The sequence below is a fragment of the Opisthorchis viverrini genome (genome assembly GCF_000715545.1).
Source record: "Opisthorchis viverrini unplaced genomic scaffold opera_v5_18, whole genome shotgun sequence".
Classification (NCBI taxonomy): Eukaryota; Metazoa; Platyhelminthes; class Trematoda; order Opisthorchiida; family Opisthorchiidae; genus Opisthorchis; species Opisthorchis viverrini.
In genome coordinates, this window is record NW_008751674.1 from 1464140 (window position 1) to 1479007 (window position 14868).

Consider the following 14868-nt stretch of genomic DNA (forward strand, 5'->3'; position numbering starts at 1 on the left):
TGGTGAATCCATTGGTAACAGGCCACAAAACTATGTCACCATCGGAGTGTGTGATCAGCGCGGCAGCATTGACTTATCTTGACAAAATCGTTTTCATCACAGTGCGATCGATAGCTCACATGCCTGAATAGGTCACAGAGTTGCCATATGGAACGGCGCACAGGTCTGACTAAAATTCGGCAAATTCTTCAAGAAAAAAGACAAGGTAAAGAGGAACAAGCAGGTCCGTTTGGTGTAAGAAAATAACTTGGAATTCCACAAATTATTGTGTGCGTACAGCAATGTCATGATAGCAAAGGAAACATTGAAGTAACAGTAACACAAACTTGTATAGACGTAACACACTACTCATAAGGTTGTTGAAAATTCCTCGACAGCCAACAACCGGTTTCACCCTTGGTGGGGCTCATCAGATAGGCGCAGTTCCCGATTTTCGATCAACCTTATGCTTTTCTTGAGCCCACATTGCACCAAATTAGCGAAATACCTCATCTGCAAAATAGTTTCTTCTTGCGGGAAATTCAGCTGGGTTCCAGTTGAGTCTCCCGCAAAACCAAATTGGTTTACAAATGAGTGTAGTTCACTAATAATAGAGACTGCTATTGATTACAATTCGGAAAAAAATCGCCACGGGCTACATGAGACCATAGTCGCGGTGACTGTATCCAAGCTGGGACACGGCTTACCATGACCTCAAAGGTGGTTTCAACCAGAGTGACTGAGGAGCATTTTTGACCTTTCTTTTATGACTTCTGCGATAACCACCGTCGGGCCTATCTTGTGAACCATGGGGCCGCGAGGGAATCGCCGAACTGACGTGTGGACTGTCTGACTTGGATGTCCTGACTGGCGAGTCGATCGATCGTCACAACCAGGACAATTACTGGGTCGTTGTTCGATGGGTCGGGCACACATCGCTCAAGTGTGAACATGTTCACCTGCTCGGACGTGAAAATTCACATGCGTCCAAATTGCGTTGGTGGAGTAGTGTGTAAGATACTCAAATCAGGTCATCTATAGTAGACGAGCAGTAGGTAGACCTTGACTAATACCGCGAATATTTGAAAATCGCCATGTGACAGTGAGAAGAAGAACGCCCTTCAGTGTGGAGTTATCAAGTAGCCTACTGTGGTTTAGTAGTATACATCATTACACTAGTAACATACTAGTCAGCAAGAAATCCTTAGTTGGAAAAGAGCCAGTACATCTGACTGATTTGAAGATTATATTGAAAAAGGGCAGAAATCAATAATGATAATCCCTTATTCATAGTCACACCACTCTCGCTCGAATGGTCGTCCTCCCGTTCTGGCCTAATGATTCTGGTGAGCTCACACCAAAGGGAAGCAATGGACTCGTTTTGCTCTTACGAGAGCCCATCAGCAGTGCATATCCAATGACCGTGCCGGGGCTTGAAATCCGAGCACGTGACACGCGAGGCGAGCGTATAACCACTACTCCACCAACGCACATTGAACGAATCTGAATTTTCATGAACATGTTCACGCTTGAGCGATGTGATTGGTATTTCCGACCTATCGAACGATGACGATCGATCCGCCCGCCAGTCAGGACTTCCCAGTCGGGTGGCGTGACGCATGCTTGAAACCGACTGGGCAAATTTTTGGTTGCAGTTTTGGGGCTTTGCGGGATAGGCATTTTGCTCATAGTCACACCACTCTCGTTTGAACGGTCGTCCTCCTGTTCTGGCGTTTAGTTCTAAGATCCCTTTGGCGTGTAGCAACCACTCGAAGAAGGGGGTGGAGTACTCCCTGGTTGTCCAAGCCTAGACAGTGTCGTATTTTTAAAGGTCGAACAGACGAATGGGTGAAGAGTAGAAGTTGAGCCAGCATTTACCCACTCCTTCTCGTGTTCAGAGACTCCAGAAATCTCATTGTAGTCAAGCGCTAGAAGGAACTCCTTTAGAAGGAATAATGTCAAATTCGAGTCCATAATTATGACGTTCTTTTAGACGCATTCATTTCTGGGTTGATGTATTGGTGCATTGTTGACTTGGCTGTCCAAAACGATGTAATTCATTAGCACAATCTAAAAAAACACATTGGGTCCGGTCCAAATCGGCTGGTCACTGAAGCTATCGTAGGCTTTTACAGTTCCCGTATAGCCATGACGTTTTGCCCTTTTGTCTTTTTCCGTGCATATTTGTGGTCTCGAAAACTGGGCTGAAAACAGAAAAGCGCTGATTCAGTTTTGTGAATTCTTCTCATCTTCAGATGTCACCTGATGTCTTGATCATCCTAGATTTTTTAATACAGTGTCTGTATACTGGTGCTTTACTACTCAGCCATAAGTTTGACCTTCCTGAACCTTAGCTGAATCTACGGATCTGGCAAACCGTTTTCCTGAGTTAATCTCACGAATTCAAGCTGTTATTTACTTTCCTGAAGGTCTAAGGAGTGTGACTTCCCCTCATTCGGAGCAGATAACATAACGTCTTAGTAGTCACTGTTAAAAATCTTGACATTTTATGATGAAAGAAACAAGACAACTCTCACAAATAACTGTAGACGATCCCCCTGCTCAACCCACTTTCGAATACATCAGGCTAAACTCATTTGATGCTCTCAGGCTCTGGACATCACACACCTTGAGGTTTGTTAACATATCTGAGTTCAAAACTAGTTTCTGACCCCCTCTAGGGATGTTGGTAGCTCCAACCTCGATCCATAATACTCAGGCTGAGGCCATGTGAGTAGTCTACGGAGACTTTCGAAGGGCCACTCGCTGAGTGCCCTGGTGGCGTCAGTCGACCGACCCTCCTCTCAGGACTTCCCAAGCAGGTAACCCAACAGGTATCGTGCATGACGCGTGACTTCCATACGATGAATCTAAACAGCTGATCGGAAAAGTTTAAAAATTATCGAATCGATAACGATCCACTACATTTTCTACAAGTTTTGACATTTTCCTCTTAAATTTCTTGGGTGAATTATTCCCAGTCTGGTCATTTTTGGTTCCCCCAACATAATACTCTTTGTATACATACACTATACATTCAGTTACGTATGCTGAACTCCATACAGATAGCAGCGTATAAGACTTACACTAGGCTGTCCAATCAGAGTTGACTTATGAACACTGGTCTATCACCCACACCAAATACTTACTTAGGTAATGCACGTAGGTAACCACTGATCACACCGCATTTTTGTGACCACATACGCAGCGGAATGTTGATCCAGTAACAATGGTTAGCCACTTGTGGCTACAATTCATCCTGCTACTCTATGCTGGATCAGTAGAGGCTTCATCATCAGGCACATCATCGATTGTGGCAGCAAAATGGGAGTTTCACGAATTCCGTGTTCACATCACTGTGGTACTCTTTCTCCTGGTTATGATTTTGATCAAAATAGGTTTTCATCGTATTCCCTATGTGGCTCACTATGTCCCGGAATCGTTGGTACTCATCCTGCTGGGAATCGTCTTTGGTGCGATCGTCCGGTATGGGATCAGATCGGGCACTTTTGAAGGCGCCGAATGGCGATTGACTCCCGAATTATTTTTCATCTATCTTCTTCCACCCATCGTACTCGAAGCTTCCTACTCTCTGTACAATCGAACATTTGGAGAATATCTCGGTGTCGTACTCATATTCGCCGTGTTAGGCACAATTATGAATTTTCTACTAATCGGTTTTGCAATGTATGGGCTACTGATGAGCGGTGCACTGGGCAGTGACAAAGAACGATTCGATTTGAAGGGAATGCTTCTGTTCAGTTCACTTGTCGTAGCAGTGGATCCGGTTGCTGTGTTGGCTATCTTTCAAGATATTGGAGTGGAACTCAGTCTTTATTACATTGTATTCGGTGAGTCTTTGTTCAACGATGCAATCACTGTGGTTTTATATGAAATCATGTCCGCCTTCGCAGGGACGGACGATGTGACGGGGCAACAAATTGCTGTTGGATCGGCTTGTTTCTTCACGGTCAGCTTGGTGGACTGCCATCACGCGAATAAAAAGCCATCTGAACGCATTTACTCTCATTCTGCTGGCTTACTTCTCCTACATCATGGGTGACTGTGTCGGCTGGTCTGGGATTATTTCAATAATCGGATGTGGTCTAGTTCAGGCCGCCTACGCATTCCACAACTTGGACAGTAAATCTGTCACTTTGGTGCACAAACTGACAAAGCTGGTCGCGGAAGTTAGTGAATCGGTGATTTTCCTGTTTCTCGGCGTCGAGGTGTTGAGTGATAACCTCGAATGGCATGCCGGCTTTATGCTGTGGAGTCTTGTGCTTTGTCTGGTTGCACGTGCTATTGTTGTCTTCTCGATTACCGCAATAGTAAACGCGGTGAATGTCGACAACACAAACATTTCCATCACAAAACAGTTAGTTTTAGTCTATGGGGGATTACGTGGAGCAGTTGCTTTTTCTCTGGCTGTTCTGGTCACTCCGGAACACCTGGGTGATCATGGAGCGTACAGTCGACGTGTGATGATCACTGCAACACTGTTCATCATCCTGTTCACCGTTGGGTTCATGGGTATGACCTTGAAGCCTCTGGTAAAGCTGTTAAAAATTCGAATGCAAGCCAAGCGGCAACTAAGCTTGTTCAGTGTGCTAAATGGCAGTGTAATTGATGAAACCCTGGCTGGAATTGAAATCATAACCGATTCAAAAGGTCGCAATGTGGTTCGTGACCTTTTCAAGCGGCTTGACGAAAAGTACATTCGCCGACTTCTTCAGCGTGAACCAGAGACTTATGATCACAAAATTATGCGTGTCTACGAGAGAATAGCGTTACGATTGCATTTCGCTTCAATGCAACCGGAAAAAATGGAAGTTTTTCTTGAAGAGATTCCACCAACGTTACGAAACAAATATATGCATGCCTTCCAATCCTCCGTGTCCTTATCTGGACTTGTTCCACAGTTTTCATGGTCTGAACACCAAAGTTCACGTTCACGTGATACGTCCTCCATGGCGAACGGTAGGTGCAATACGACTAACCAATTACATGGCGAGGAGATCCGTCGGGTATCCCGCAGTGTGCAATCTTTGAATGATTTGACGAACGAGTTTGTGGACAACATGCGCTCAACAAGAAAGGTGACTATCGTTTCACACGAGAAGCGTCAAGTCACATTTGATGAAAGTTTAAAAGATATAGTAGAATCACGTAAGCGCTCGTTTGTGAAGCGCTTCACTGTAAACCTCCAAGCTGTGGAATCTCCTGGCCAACAGAACAAGAGCTGTGTGGAAAAAGTAGACGAAGTGGGTCCAGTGGATCTTGAACAAACATCCGTGGTGTCCACCTCAGACAATCAGGCAGTTTCTCTGTGGACCGACAATGCAAGTGAGGATTCAGACATTACTGACTAACCACACCATTCTGGTTCTGGTTAGGCTATACTTCATCAAATTACTCTTCATTTTTCTAACGATACAAAAAGTGGAATAAACACATTTTTGAGCATGACAACTATTTTACTCAACATGTTTAATATACATCGCTTTGGTGAGGATACATAGAATCCAAAGTAAATTGAAAGGGAGCTCTACCGGGAAAAAAATCGATGAGGACATCCACCATTCATAATAGATGGAATGGAGTCATTTTAAATCACCAGGTATCACAAAATGGCTAACTTGGTTTAAGAGAGACGGAGATTTGAAAGCTATCTAATCCGGACTGAATTAGACATCGTGCATACGGAAAGGCAAGGTCCGTGACTGGGTGCGCGACCTTCTGATTACCCATCTCTGACGAATGGTTTCTTCTAAACTGGTCAAGAAGTATTGCCTACATGATTGTCATGCTCGAAGAACACATCAACCAGTAAACACGCTCGAGCTACAAGCACTTCGACGTATTTGCAACCCTACTTGAGGACAAAAAGCACACGGTAAACTACATTTGTTTGTAACAGTAAACTCAGCTCAATCCCCTGTTTGTGATATTCTTTCTCAGGAATTTTCTCGCGAAAACACTGTCTTGTGGCTTCGACCGACCGCTGAGTTGCTGAACATGAATGTTGACTACTATAGGCCCGGGGTGGAACTCCCGAAGTGACCACAGGTTGGAACTGCTGAGGAACTCTAGTAAAGCGAAACTAAAGTTTGGTGCTTGTTGACCAGGTTAATTGCATTTGGGCGATTGGTGAACTGTTCAGATAAATATTTTGCAAATCCCGCCATCATCTACCAGCCTTCACTAAACTCACGATAGAAATCTGTGAATTACGGTTGGACGAAAGCACCCGGGGCCGCCCATCTAAACATGGGACATTCCCACTGTCACTCACCCTGACAAACAGAAGGATGGGGTAAATATTTCGGTTATACAACACAATGGCTTACATCTTCACAAAGAACTGGCTTTTGTTCTGTCTCATAAAGGTACCTGGCCGACTAAATTGGATCCTCACCAAAGGTAAGGTGTTGGGTGTCCGGTTACGGGGAAGTGCCACTTCGAACGTCCTTCAAACTCTAGTTGAAACTAGAGGGGAGACACTTTGGTGAAATTGTTAGGGCACATGAGTAAGCACTTCTCGATATTTCGGTGCAATGAGGGTATCCTTGATGAGTTCTTCCGTCAGTCAATGTTCTATGCCAAAACGTAATGCTTCAAGACATGTTGCTGTACACTTTTGCTGCGTCCTTCACAGTGTCTTTCAAGTTCTACCAAAAAACGATCCCAATCTGTTACGGTGTTCCTATAAGTCTGTCGCGGATTGCATATTAAACTGCTGGTTGTTCATACAGCGACGCAGTCCGCGTTTCTGGTAATAGTTAGTTTGGCATAGCAGACTAACATTCAGCCAATACCGCCATGAACTTAATTCGTAGGGTGTTGAACACCTGTGCTTATGGCTGTCAAGTAAATTGTGTCTGTAGTATTATACAAAAGGTCACCCGTCGTTCACTGATACTCATAAATTCGACGAAGACCCTGGATGGCCCACCTTCGCCTTCGTACTTCGTCATCCTGAATACCGTTGGAACTAAAACATGAGGTGATCCCTGTACTGTTTCTCCACTTTATGGGATATCATAAACGATAGATTCGGGTGAATTCCAGCCACGCATGCTGTCTGCGCAAACCTTATTTGTCATCGTTTTTGTTTCATTTCCCGCTGCGATTCAAGGTCCCAAGATAAGCGTTTACGGCAACGATTCATCAAGTTTCTGATTGATTTCGACCTGACAAACACAAAACCAATGTGGGATCAAGTTGCATGCTGACGGATTGCCGAACGCTATTAAAGCCGGTTTATTAAGTCAGTCAACAACTGCTCTTGAGTTGTATTCGACAGGCGCGAAGCACACCGATACATTCGACGATAACCCACTAACATAGCCGAATTGTTTCAGATCGTGAACTGAGCCAAATATATATGAGGGATATGACTGTCCACTGAACTTCAGGAAGGATTAACAGGTGAATCTTGATGGATAGATAAACTGTCTGTGTCTACTAGAACTCAAGTGGATACCTGGAGAACATGCACTGCTTGGGTGTAACAGGTCAGACGTATCAGGCCTCCCCAAACAATTGAAACTGGCATATTTGAGCATCATCTTGGAGCCAGAAGTTGACCAGTTTGATTTGGCATCCTTTGCGAACCTCATCTAGACACAAGCCAAACACACAAAGGCCAACAGCAGTTAGCTAGACAGTCCGCCTAGGAACTGCCAACAAGCTTTCCAAAGAGGTCGCTTACGTGTCATGTTCCGGTGAGTTTCAAATCACAAGCAGGGAGAATCACTCTACCCGGAGGAAAGTGAGGATTTCACAGCGCCCAACTCGACAGTGACTGCTTTTATTTCACTCTCCGCCAACCTCTCGATGAGATAGAGTTGGAGTGGCAGATGCTAGTCGCGCACATCTTGTGCGTGTCCGAATCACATTAACTTGGAAAGCTTTACCTACTGCTCTCTAGTGCACACGATCAATCGTTATTCGCTTAGATACACTGTTGCTAGGGCGACATGCCCCCACACGACAAGAGCCCCTATTCTTCAGTCAGTTGACAGCCGCTGGGCCATGAAGAAAACAGTGGTCGCATATCCGAGCTCTTCATATCGGAGAAGTCAAGTCTCGTGACCCATCTCCGAATGTGATCATGGGTTTTTGGAGAGTACACTCCGTAGCAATGCTAGTGACACAACTGAACGGAGGAGAGAGGACAACCCTGGTGAGCACCCTATTTGTAGCGAAACACGTGGATAGCTCAATAACCCGGTTAGAAATACGCGAACATGGGTACTAATAATGCTCCCCGTTAGCCAAATTAGTGTGGACTATCCAATTTGCCCACGGAATTGACGGCTCCCTTGAGGTCGAGAAAAATCGTTCAGTCGCCTGACATGAAGATGGTCTAAATCCTCCCTGACGTTTTCGAAATCATGTCTCACATGCCGGGATCATGCGCCGTAATATTAGTGAAGCCAGTGTCCGCCTCACTATAGGAGAAAGGCTAAACACCATGGCGGGAGCAGTTGCTACTGGCATTTTTCGAAAAAAAACATGGAGATTGACGGGCCCCAGTTTTCAAGAACACTGTTCGATCCCAAAATCGGTATGAACGTCACAGATAACACAGACTGCGAAGTTTCACTATAATCCCTTGAATAACGCTGACGATCCGGAGGTCCAATGACCGCTTAATGCCGAAAGTCATGGAACTGGAGCTACCGTTGTCCCTGGTGGGGATTAAATAGTTCCTAATAAAAGGCCGAATTGTAGTTTCACCCGGTTGGAAATAAAGAAAGGACAATTTTCATAAAGGAAACTACTCACAAGGTTGCTGAAAACTTTCGACAGTCCCACGACCGGTTTCGCCCTTCTCGGGCTCATCAGGTGGGCGCAGTCCCCGAGTTTCCGTCAACCTTATGTCTACTTGAACCCGAATTGGACTGTTTTCGAGAAATACGCTCATTTGCAAATCAGTTTGGTTTTCACGACAGACTCAACTGAAACTCTCGTTTATGATATTCTACAACTGAATGTGGTGCACACAAGCCGCCTCATGTTTCAGTTGGCACGATATTCGAGATATCGCAGGATATTTTCATTCAGTTGTGGAATATCATATACGAGATTCATCTGAGTCTCTCGTGAAAACCAGATTTATTTACCAATGAGTGTGTTTCTCGAAGAGCGGATAATATTTCAGCTCGAGCGGTCTTTTATGGAATTCGATAAACTAGCGGTACAAACGCAGCTGTTTAAGGAGATTTGCTCTAGGAGGGAATTGTTGACTTTGGAGCTGAAGATCAAACCACCGCAGAAACTAATGAATCAGCTGAAGTTTGTAGGAGATTGTGTCTTGATAGCCAAGCTGCCGTATTCTCGAAAACCATAGTATTCACCTTTTGGATACTCAGCAAATGTCTGTTGTTGAAGCTTCAAGGTGCTTGCTCAAGCAGCATGGTGACCGATTCGCTCAAGTCTTCACGTGCTGAAGGTTGCGATAAAAAACACAGGGGAACGAAGTCTGAAGAGCAGATGCGACGAGGTAGGTTGGAGCCGTGGCACGCTATTGGTCAGCTTCGTAGGTACAAGCCTAACTGACATAAGTATGATTGGAAGCCACAGAAGAATGATTCTGAAATAGAATAGGAATGAGTGTAAACGTAAGTAGTGAGTAAAGATGGGAGGGATCAATGGTGGTCTGTTTTTGCTTATCCGCTGTGCTGATCAGGAGACTCGGCTGATTCAATCACGTGACGGTCATTGTGCGTGAAAGTACTGGTATTTGTACAGTTCGTGGATGGGTTTAGACATTGTCAGGACGTCCAAGCCTGGACACACGAAAGACTAAGCACTCCAGCAAAACCTCTGGCTCAAGGGTTTAACCAAGACACAGCGACGATCAGCTCAGAGTACTCCAACGATCAAGAAACCGTAATCTGGAAGGCCAGTAGACCATCTCTCGGTTACTCTGGTACTATAGACTGAGTGTCAAGCGGACTAACTACAGCATAGTACAAAGGGGAACAAAGGCGCGAAAACTACCACAAGGATGTAGGATTCACTTTGTTGTTTGTGGCAGACTGACAGAAAACGACTGAACACCATCGTTGTCTGTAGCAAGTATAGCGTCTCTGGACTTTGCCTGTCCTTGTTATCCACGATCAGTCGACCGTTCGCCCAAGTCGAACAACCAACTGTGTTTCGGTCACTCTTGAAACCCCTGAAATTGTCTGTGCTACGCTATGCTACAGAGGATTTATTTTCTCCGAAGTATATAAGCCAACCTTTGCAGTTCACGACTCTGTGCCATGTTTCACGCTAACGTTGTCGTTGCATTTTCATAGCTAAATGTTTTTGGATTTCGTAATTTATTTTGAAACTGGAAATCCTCAGGGGCAGGTACAAGTCTGGGGTTCCCATTTTGGGAATCCTATGAAGGGTTTGACCAGAAATTTGTCCTTTATCGGAAACTACACTTTCAGGAACAGTCCTAACAATGAACTAAGCAGTACCCCTTTTTCTCAAGGGCTGTTTTATCCTTATAGTTGACAGTAGTTCCCAATGAATCGGTGCGAATTTGTGCTGAAACAACAAACGATTCTGAGAAACGCGGGAGCTCTTCTATAGAGGAAAATGTCATGTGCTCACCCACCGGACGAAGGACTGAGGATGCGCGCATTGACTCAGGTTTCTCAGAGGTATAAAGCTCCCTGTTCGTCCCAGTTGACTTTTCAACTGGATCTGCAATTGCCCTGTGCTCTCTGTAAGGCAAACTCGAAAAATTTATTCGGTGAATAGGGCTGGATAAGGAAAGTTCTGGTCATGAGCGAGGAACTCTGCCTAGAACATTTCGTCATGCGTTACGGCTTCATTCTGTACGGAGGCACTTCTGGCAAACTTTGAGAGGCTGTGTACCATTCATATAACAATGCAACCTCTAGTAAAACCAATATATCTTTCTTCTTTCCTGGGTGGAATTCACTACTCACAAGTTTGCTGATAACCTGTCGACAGTCCACAACCGTTTTGCCCTTGTGTAGTTCACTGCCCATAAGGTTGCTGAAGACTCTTCGACAGCCCAAGATCGCTCTTCTCGAGGCTCATCAGGTAGGCTCAGTCTCCCAGAGTTGTACTTGAATCCGAATGCATCGCAGCAGTAAAGTGAATTTAGTTACAAACAAAAACGCATATAGTCCAACTGAATTTCCTTCAAAACAAATGTGCTGCACAGGAGAGTCTGGTGCTTCAGCAGAGAAGATATTGAAGATAAAAGGGTGGTTTGTCTCTCCGGGAAAACATACTACGATATCGTGAATATTTTACCAAATGCAACATGAGGTGGTCTTTGTGCACCTCGGTTGTTGTAGCAGACGTGATTTCGTATCACTGAGGTAATACGCAGAGGTAGAGGACCCGCCAGGAGTCCCATTATGTGAATACAACAAGAATAGGCAGCGAAGGAAGGAAATATCCCTGTATATCGCATTGACGACCAAGTCACTGTCCATTAATCGCGTGAGTCCTGGTTTAGGTCTTTCCTGAAATCTGCCATAAGAAATCATTTCACCTCTACTGTGGTCGAGTTCATCCGGTTCACAAATGCAGCCATAGTTATCCCCTTTTGGACTTCCCTGAGATGAGAAATGAGTTCATAATCATTTCACACACAAAGGTCTTCAAGATTACAAGTTAAAATTAAGTGAACTTGATGTTCCTCTTAGGATGTCAAAAAACACCAGGACGGTTATCTCATTCGGCCAACTCGCTCAATGCCTTCTGCCACCAAGCCACGCAGGACAAGCAACACCACTACATATCCAATGTACACGTCAAATCCACACAGAATCCGTCTACATGTGCATACCAGGGCTGTTGGTTGTGTACGTTTTCTGGCTTAATACCGTAGATGTACGATACTACTAATAAAGCAAGTAAAAACTCTTCAACTGTCAACTCCCGTTTTCGGCCTCCTTGGGATCGATTAAGTCTTGAGGTTTCTGTCATAATTGAGCAACAATTCGAGCTTAAGCATTGTCGCAGACCTTCGCGTAAACAAAAGATTCAGCGTAATCTCCTATGTTTATGTTCACCTTTTGATGAGTATGTCGCAGGCGGACACATGTGGGCAACGTAAACACAGCAGTCGCAATAATTCTGCCCATTTATCCATGAAATGAGCAAGGTTACTCATTCGTCTGGATACCCGTAAGGCAAATATCGATTTTTAGGACGTGAACCATCAGACGCATGGGCACGACGGAGTCTGACGGTTTCTTAGGATTGGGACGAAGACTGTGGACATCGGACGAGAAGATGCCCATCAGGCTCCTCGAAATTCGGCACAATTATCTGACTACTCACGAGTAGTCCGATTCCAACCAGCTGGACAAACAAACCATGAAATCAGATCATTGACAGTGACTTAGACACCTTCAATAAAAGGAATAAACACACTGCTCATGAACAAACCACAACGACACTCAGTATCTGCACCCAGCTTAGTACCACGTCGAGCATAGTCCGTGTTGTCCCCTTGGTGTCCAGCAGTAGTATGACGTTTAGAGTTCCTACTGTCTACTCAACTGGTCAGTATTCCCTATTGGGCTAAAATCATTTGTTTTTCCTGAAGTGCCTTTTTTGGCGCTATACATGCATGACCTGCTTAGTAAGTGCAATCCTTTATTTTAAACCATCGAGAAGTCATGTGGCACTCAACTATCAGATAAAGCCAAACAATAATAACGTAGACCAAGGAATAATATTCATAGATGGATGAATATGGTCATTTTATTACAAATCAGGCAAATATCTTACGTGGACCTTCTAACCACCTGAAAAGCAAATGAGTCCCAGGCAGTCCCCACAGGAGAATTAAACGCTTTGACAGCAGACCGCGTCAGAATCTGTGTTCGTTCGTGGACAAAAACCCCAGTGGATATTTGATCAATTTTTGCTGAGTATAATCAAGTAAATAAACATGAATAACCATAAGCAAGCACAACTAACAAACAACGGATGCATGAAGGCTGACTAATAACACGCGGGTGGAACCGCTTATCAAGGTAATGGCAATAAAGACAACAACGATATCCTACTACTGACCGGTGGAGAGTAGTCAACTATTTATATTCGTGCTGCTGGGCATCACCATGCACGCGATATCGGACGACTGGCTTAGAAAGCAGTGTATCCTAGAAGGTGTTTACTTATGTTCGATTAGCTCGCAAACGGGTTTGCTGGAAACCAACCTAGGATTCCCGAAGTTTACTGCATTATTGGATTCTTGTTCTATCCGGTGAACTGCTGTGATTTGCCCATCCACCGGTTAGGAACTTGTCTAGAATAGAATTGCTGTAGAATAATTCCCGCCAGTTTCCGGTAGTTTACCCGTAATTTGGCCTCAAGTGTCCTCGGAAAGTCATATATTGCCTAAAATGGTTCCTTGGCCGATGAAAACCCTTTTAATTTAAGGAACCAGCAAAAGAGATGGGTATTGGGAATGTGTATTTTGCAACAATCATGAAACGTTTGAGATGAATATTTCTTAAAGTGTCGGAAGCATGTGGCCTATCGCTTACAGTGTTATCTGATACTATGTCGGTACGCTTTGAAAATTACTGTCTCCTTAAGTGGTAGCTCCCCTCTAACAAACCGTCTTCACGTGATTGAAAAACATAGCGCTGGTAGCTGACCGAAATTCTGAAAGCTGATACACGCGTGTCTGTCTATTCTACATAGACTGGACTAACTGGCCTCCAATTATTATGGGTAACCTTTCACAAAAACACATTCAAAGAGTGGAACCAATTAAGAGTTCGTGTACGCTAAAATAGACACATGACCGCACATCTTTGCTCAGCAGCGTGGTCCGATGAACTCATCATACATGAAAAAGCATCAATAAACTCGAAATATATGTTATGGAACTTGGCTAGTTGAGTTGTCACGCCAATAAAGTTCCCACTTGTTTCCTTGTAGCAAATTAGAGTGAGTGACGAGACCGTGTTTCTTTCGAAACTACCGAAGGCACCCTATCTCCTGATTTTTAGAGTAGAAATAGTTTGAGACGTTAGTTAGGACGGTCAGGTCCTAACGAACAATTCCACTGAGATTTCCTTTTCTCTCTGTTGTAGCCAGATGAGCTGCGCGCTCTTTCTTCCATTGTTTTATCTGCAATATAGCCGATCTTCATCTGGTTTTTTTTCTCTTATTCCTTGAGGTTTTCCAACTCTAGTAACTAGACTGTCAACGTGACAGAATAAATTGCATCAGGTTCCTAAATCACTCAGGTAGCATCACTCAACACAACATACCTTCAAAGTTGTCTACAACACAGTCATAGTTGTAGATTCTTCCGAGAAGAATGTTAGTATTCTGCAAAACTTGCGGTTGCATTTCATACTTGAACTGCTACCACTGTGAGTTGCGACACGATCCGCCCGGTGAATAACGAAACGTTCGAACCATCTGTAATCGCTGTACCAGTGACTCCGATTTTTCCACTTTTGATTGGAAAGCGAGTCACTGTTAGCTATACTGTCACCACCTGTGTTACAAATCGGGAATGCGACAACTAATGCGCTTCAGAGGGCGCCTACTTACCGCTTGACAGAGGTTTGACGCCAGACGCCGTTACCCAAGCTTCTACCGGTCAATGGTCTCCGTAATTTAGTACATACCTAACTCGATTCAGTGGCAGAGGGGGACACCAGAATTTAGAATCTTTGTGAATGGGTTAACCGACCAGTGACTTACCCAACCGCAAAGCATCTACTCAACTGCAAGTAAGTAGTGCCTATGCCCAGTTTCGGGCTGTGATTTTCTGGGTGGTGATAGACGTCAATTCCCTGGATCCCTGAATCACATGGCACTTGGCCCCAACGAGTTGATTACCACAGTCTCGCGTGAATCAAAGCCCGA

At 44.5% G+C, this 14868-nt stretch overlaps 2 protein-coding genes across 2 annotated transcripts in view; one reads left to right on the forward strand and one right to left on the reverse strand.

Annotated features, from left to right (window-relative positions):
* Positions 1 to 1719: 1719 nt before the first annotated feature.
* Positions 1720 to 14868, reverse strand: part of T265_01667 (hypothetical protein) — a gene marked incomplete at both ends in the record, with an annotated part of 28287 nt that continues 15138 nt past the window's right edge. Inside the window, 2 exons of the mRNA XM_009165733.1 lie at positions 1720 to 1920; positions 10601 to 10709. Of these exons, the coding sequence (XP_009163997.1) occupies positions 1720 to 1920; positions 10601 to 10709 (310 nt within the window). The remainder of the gene's footprint in view (positions 1921 to 10600; positions 10710 to 14868) is intronic.
* Positions 3209 to 5351, forward strand: T265_01668 (hypothetical protein; the record flags this gene model as incomplete). Its single annotated transcript, XM_009165734.1, has 2 exons — positions 3209 to 3830; positions 3955 to 5351. 2 exons carry the CDS (start codon positions 3209 to 3211, stop codon positions 5349 to 5351), a joined length of 2019 nt encoding a protein of 672 aa, XP_009163998.1.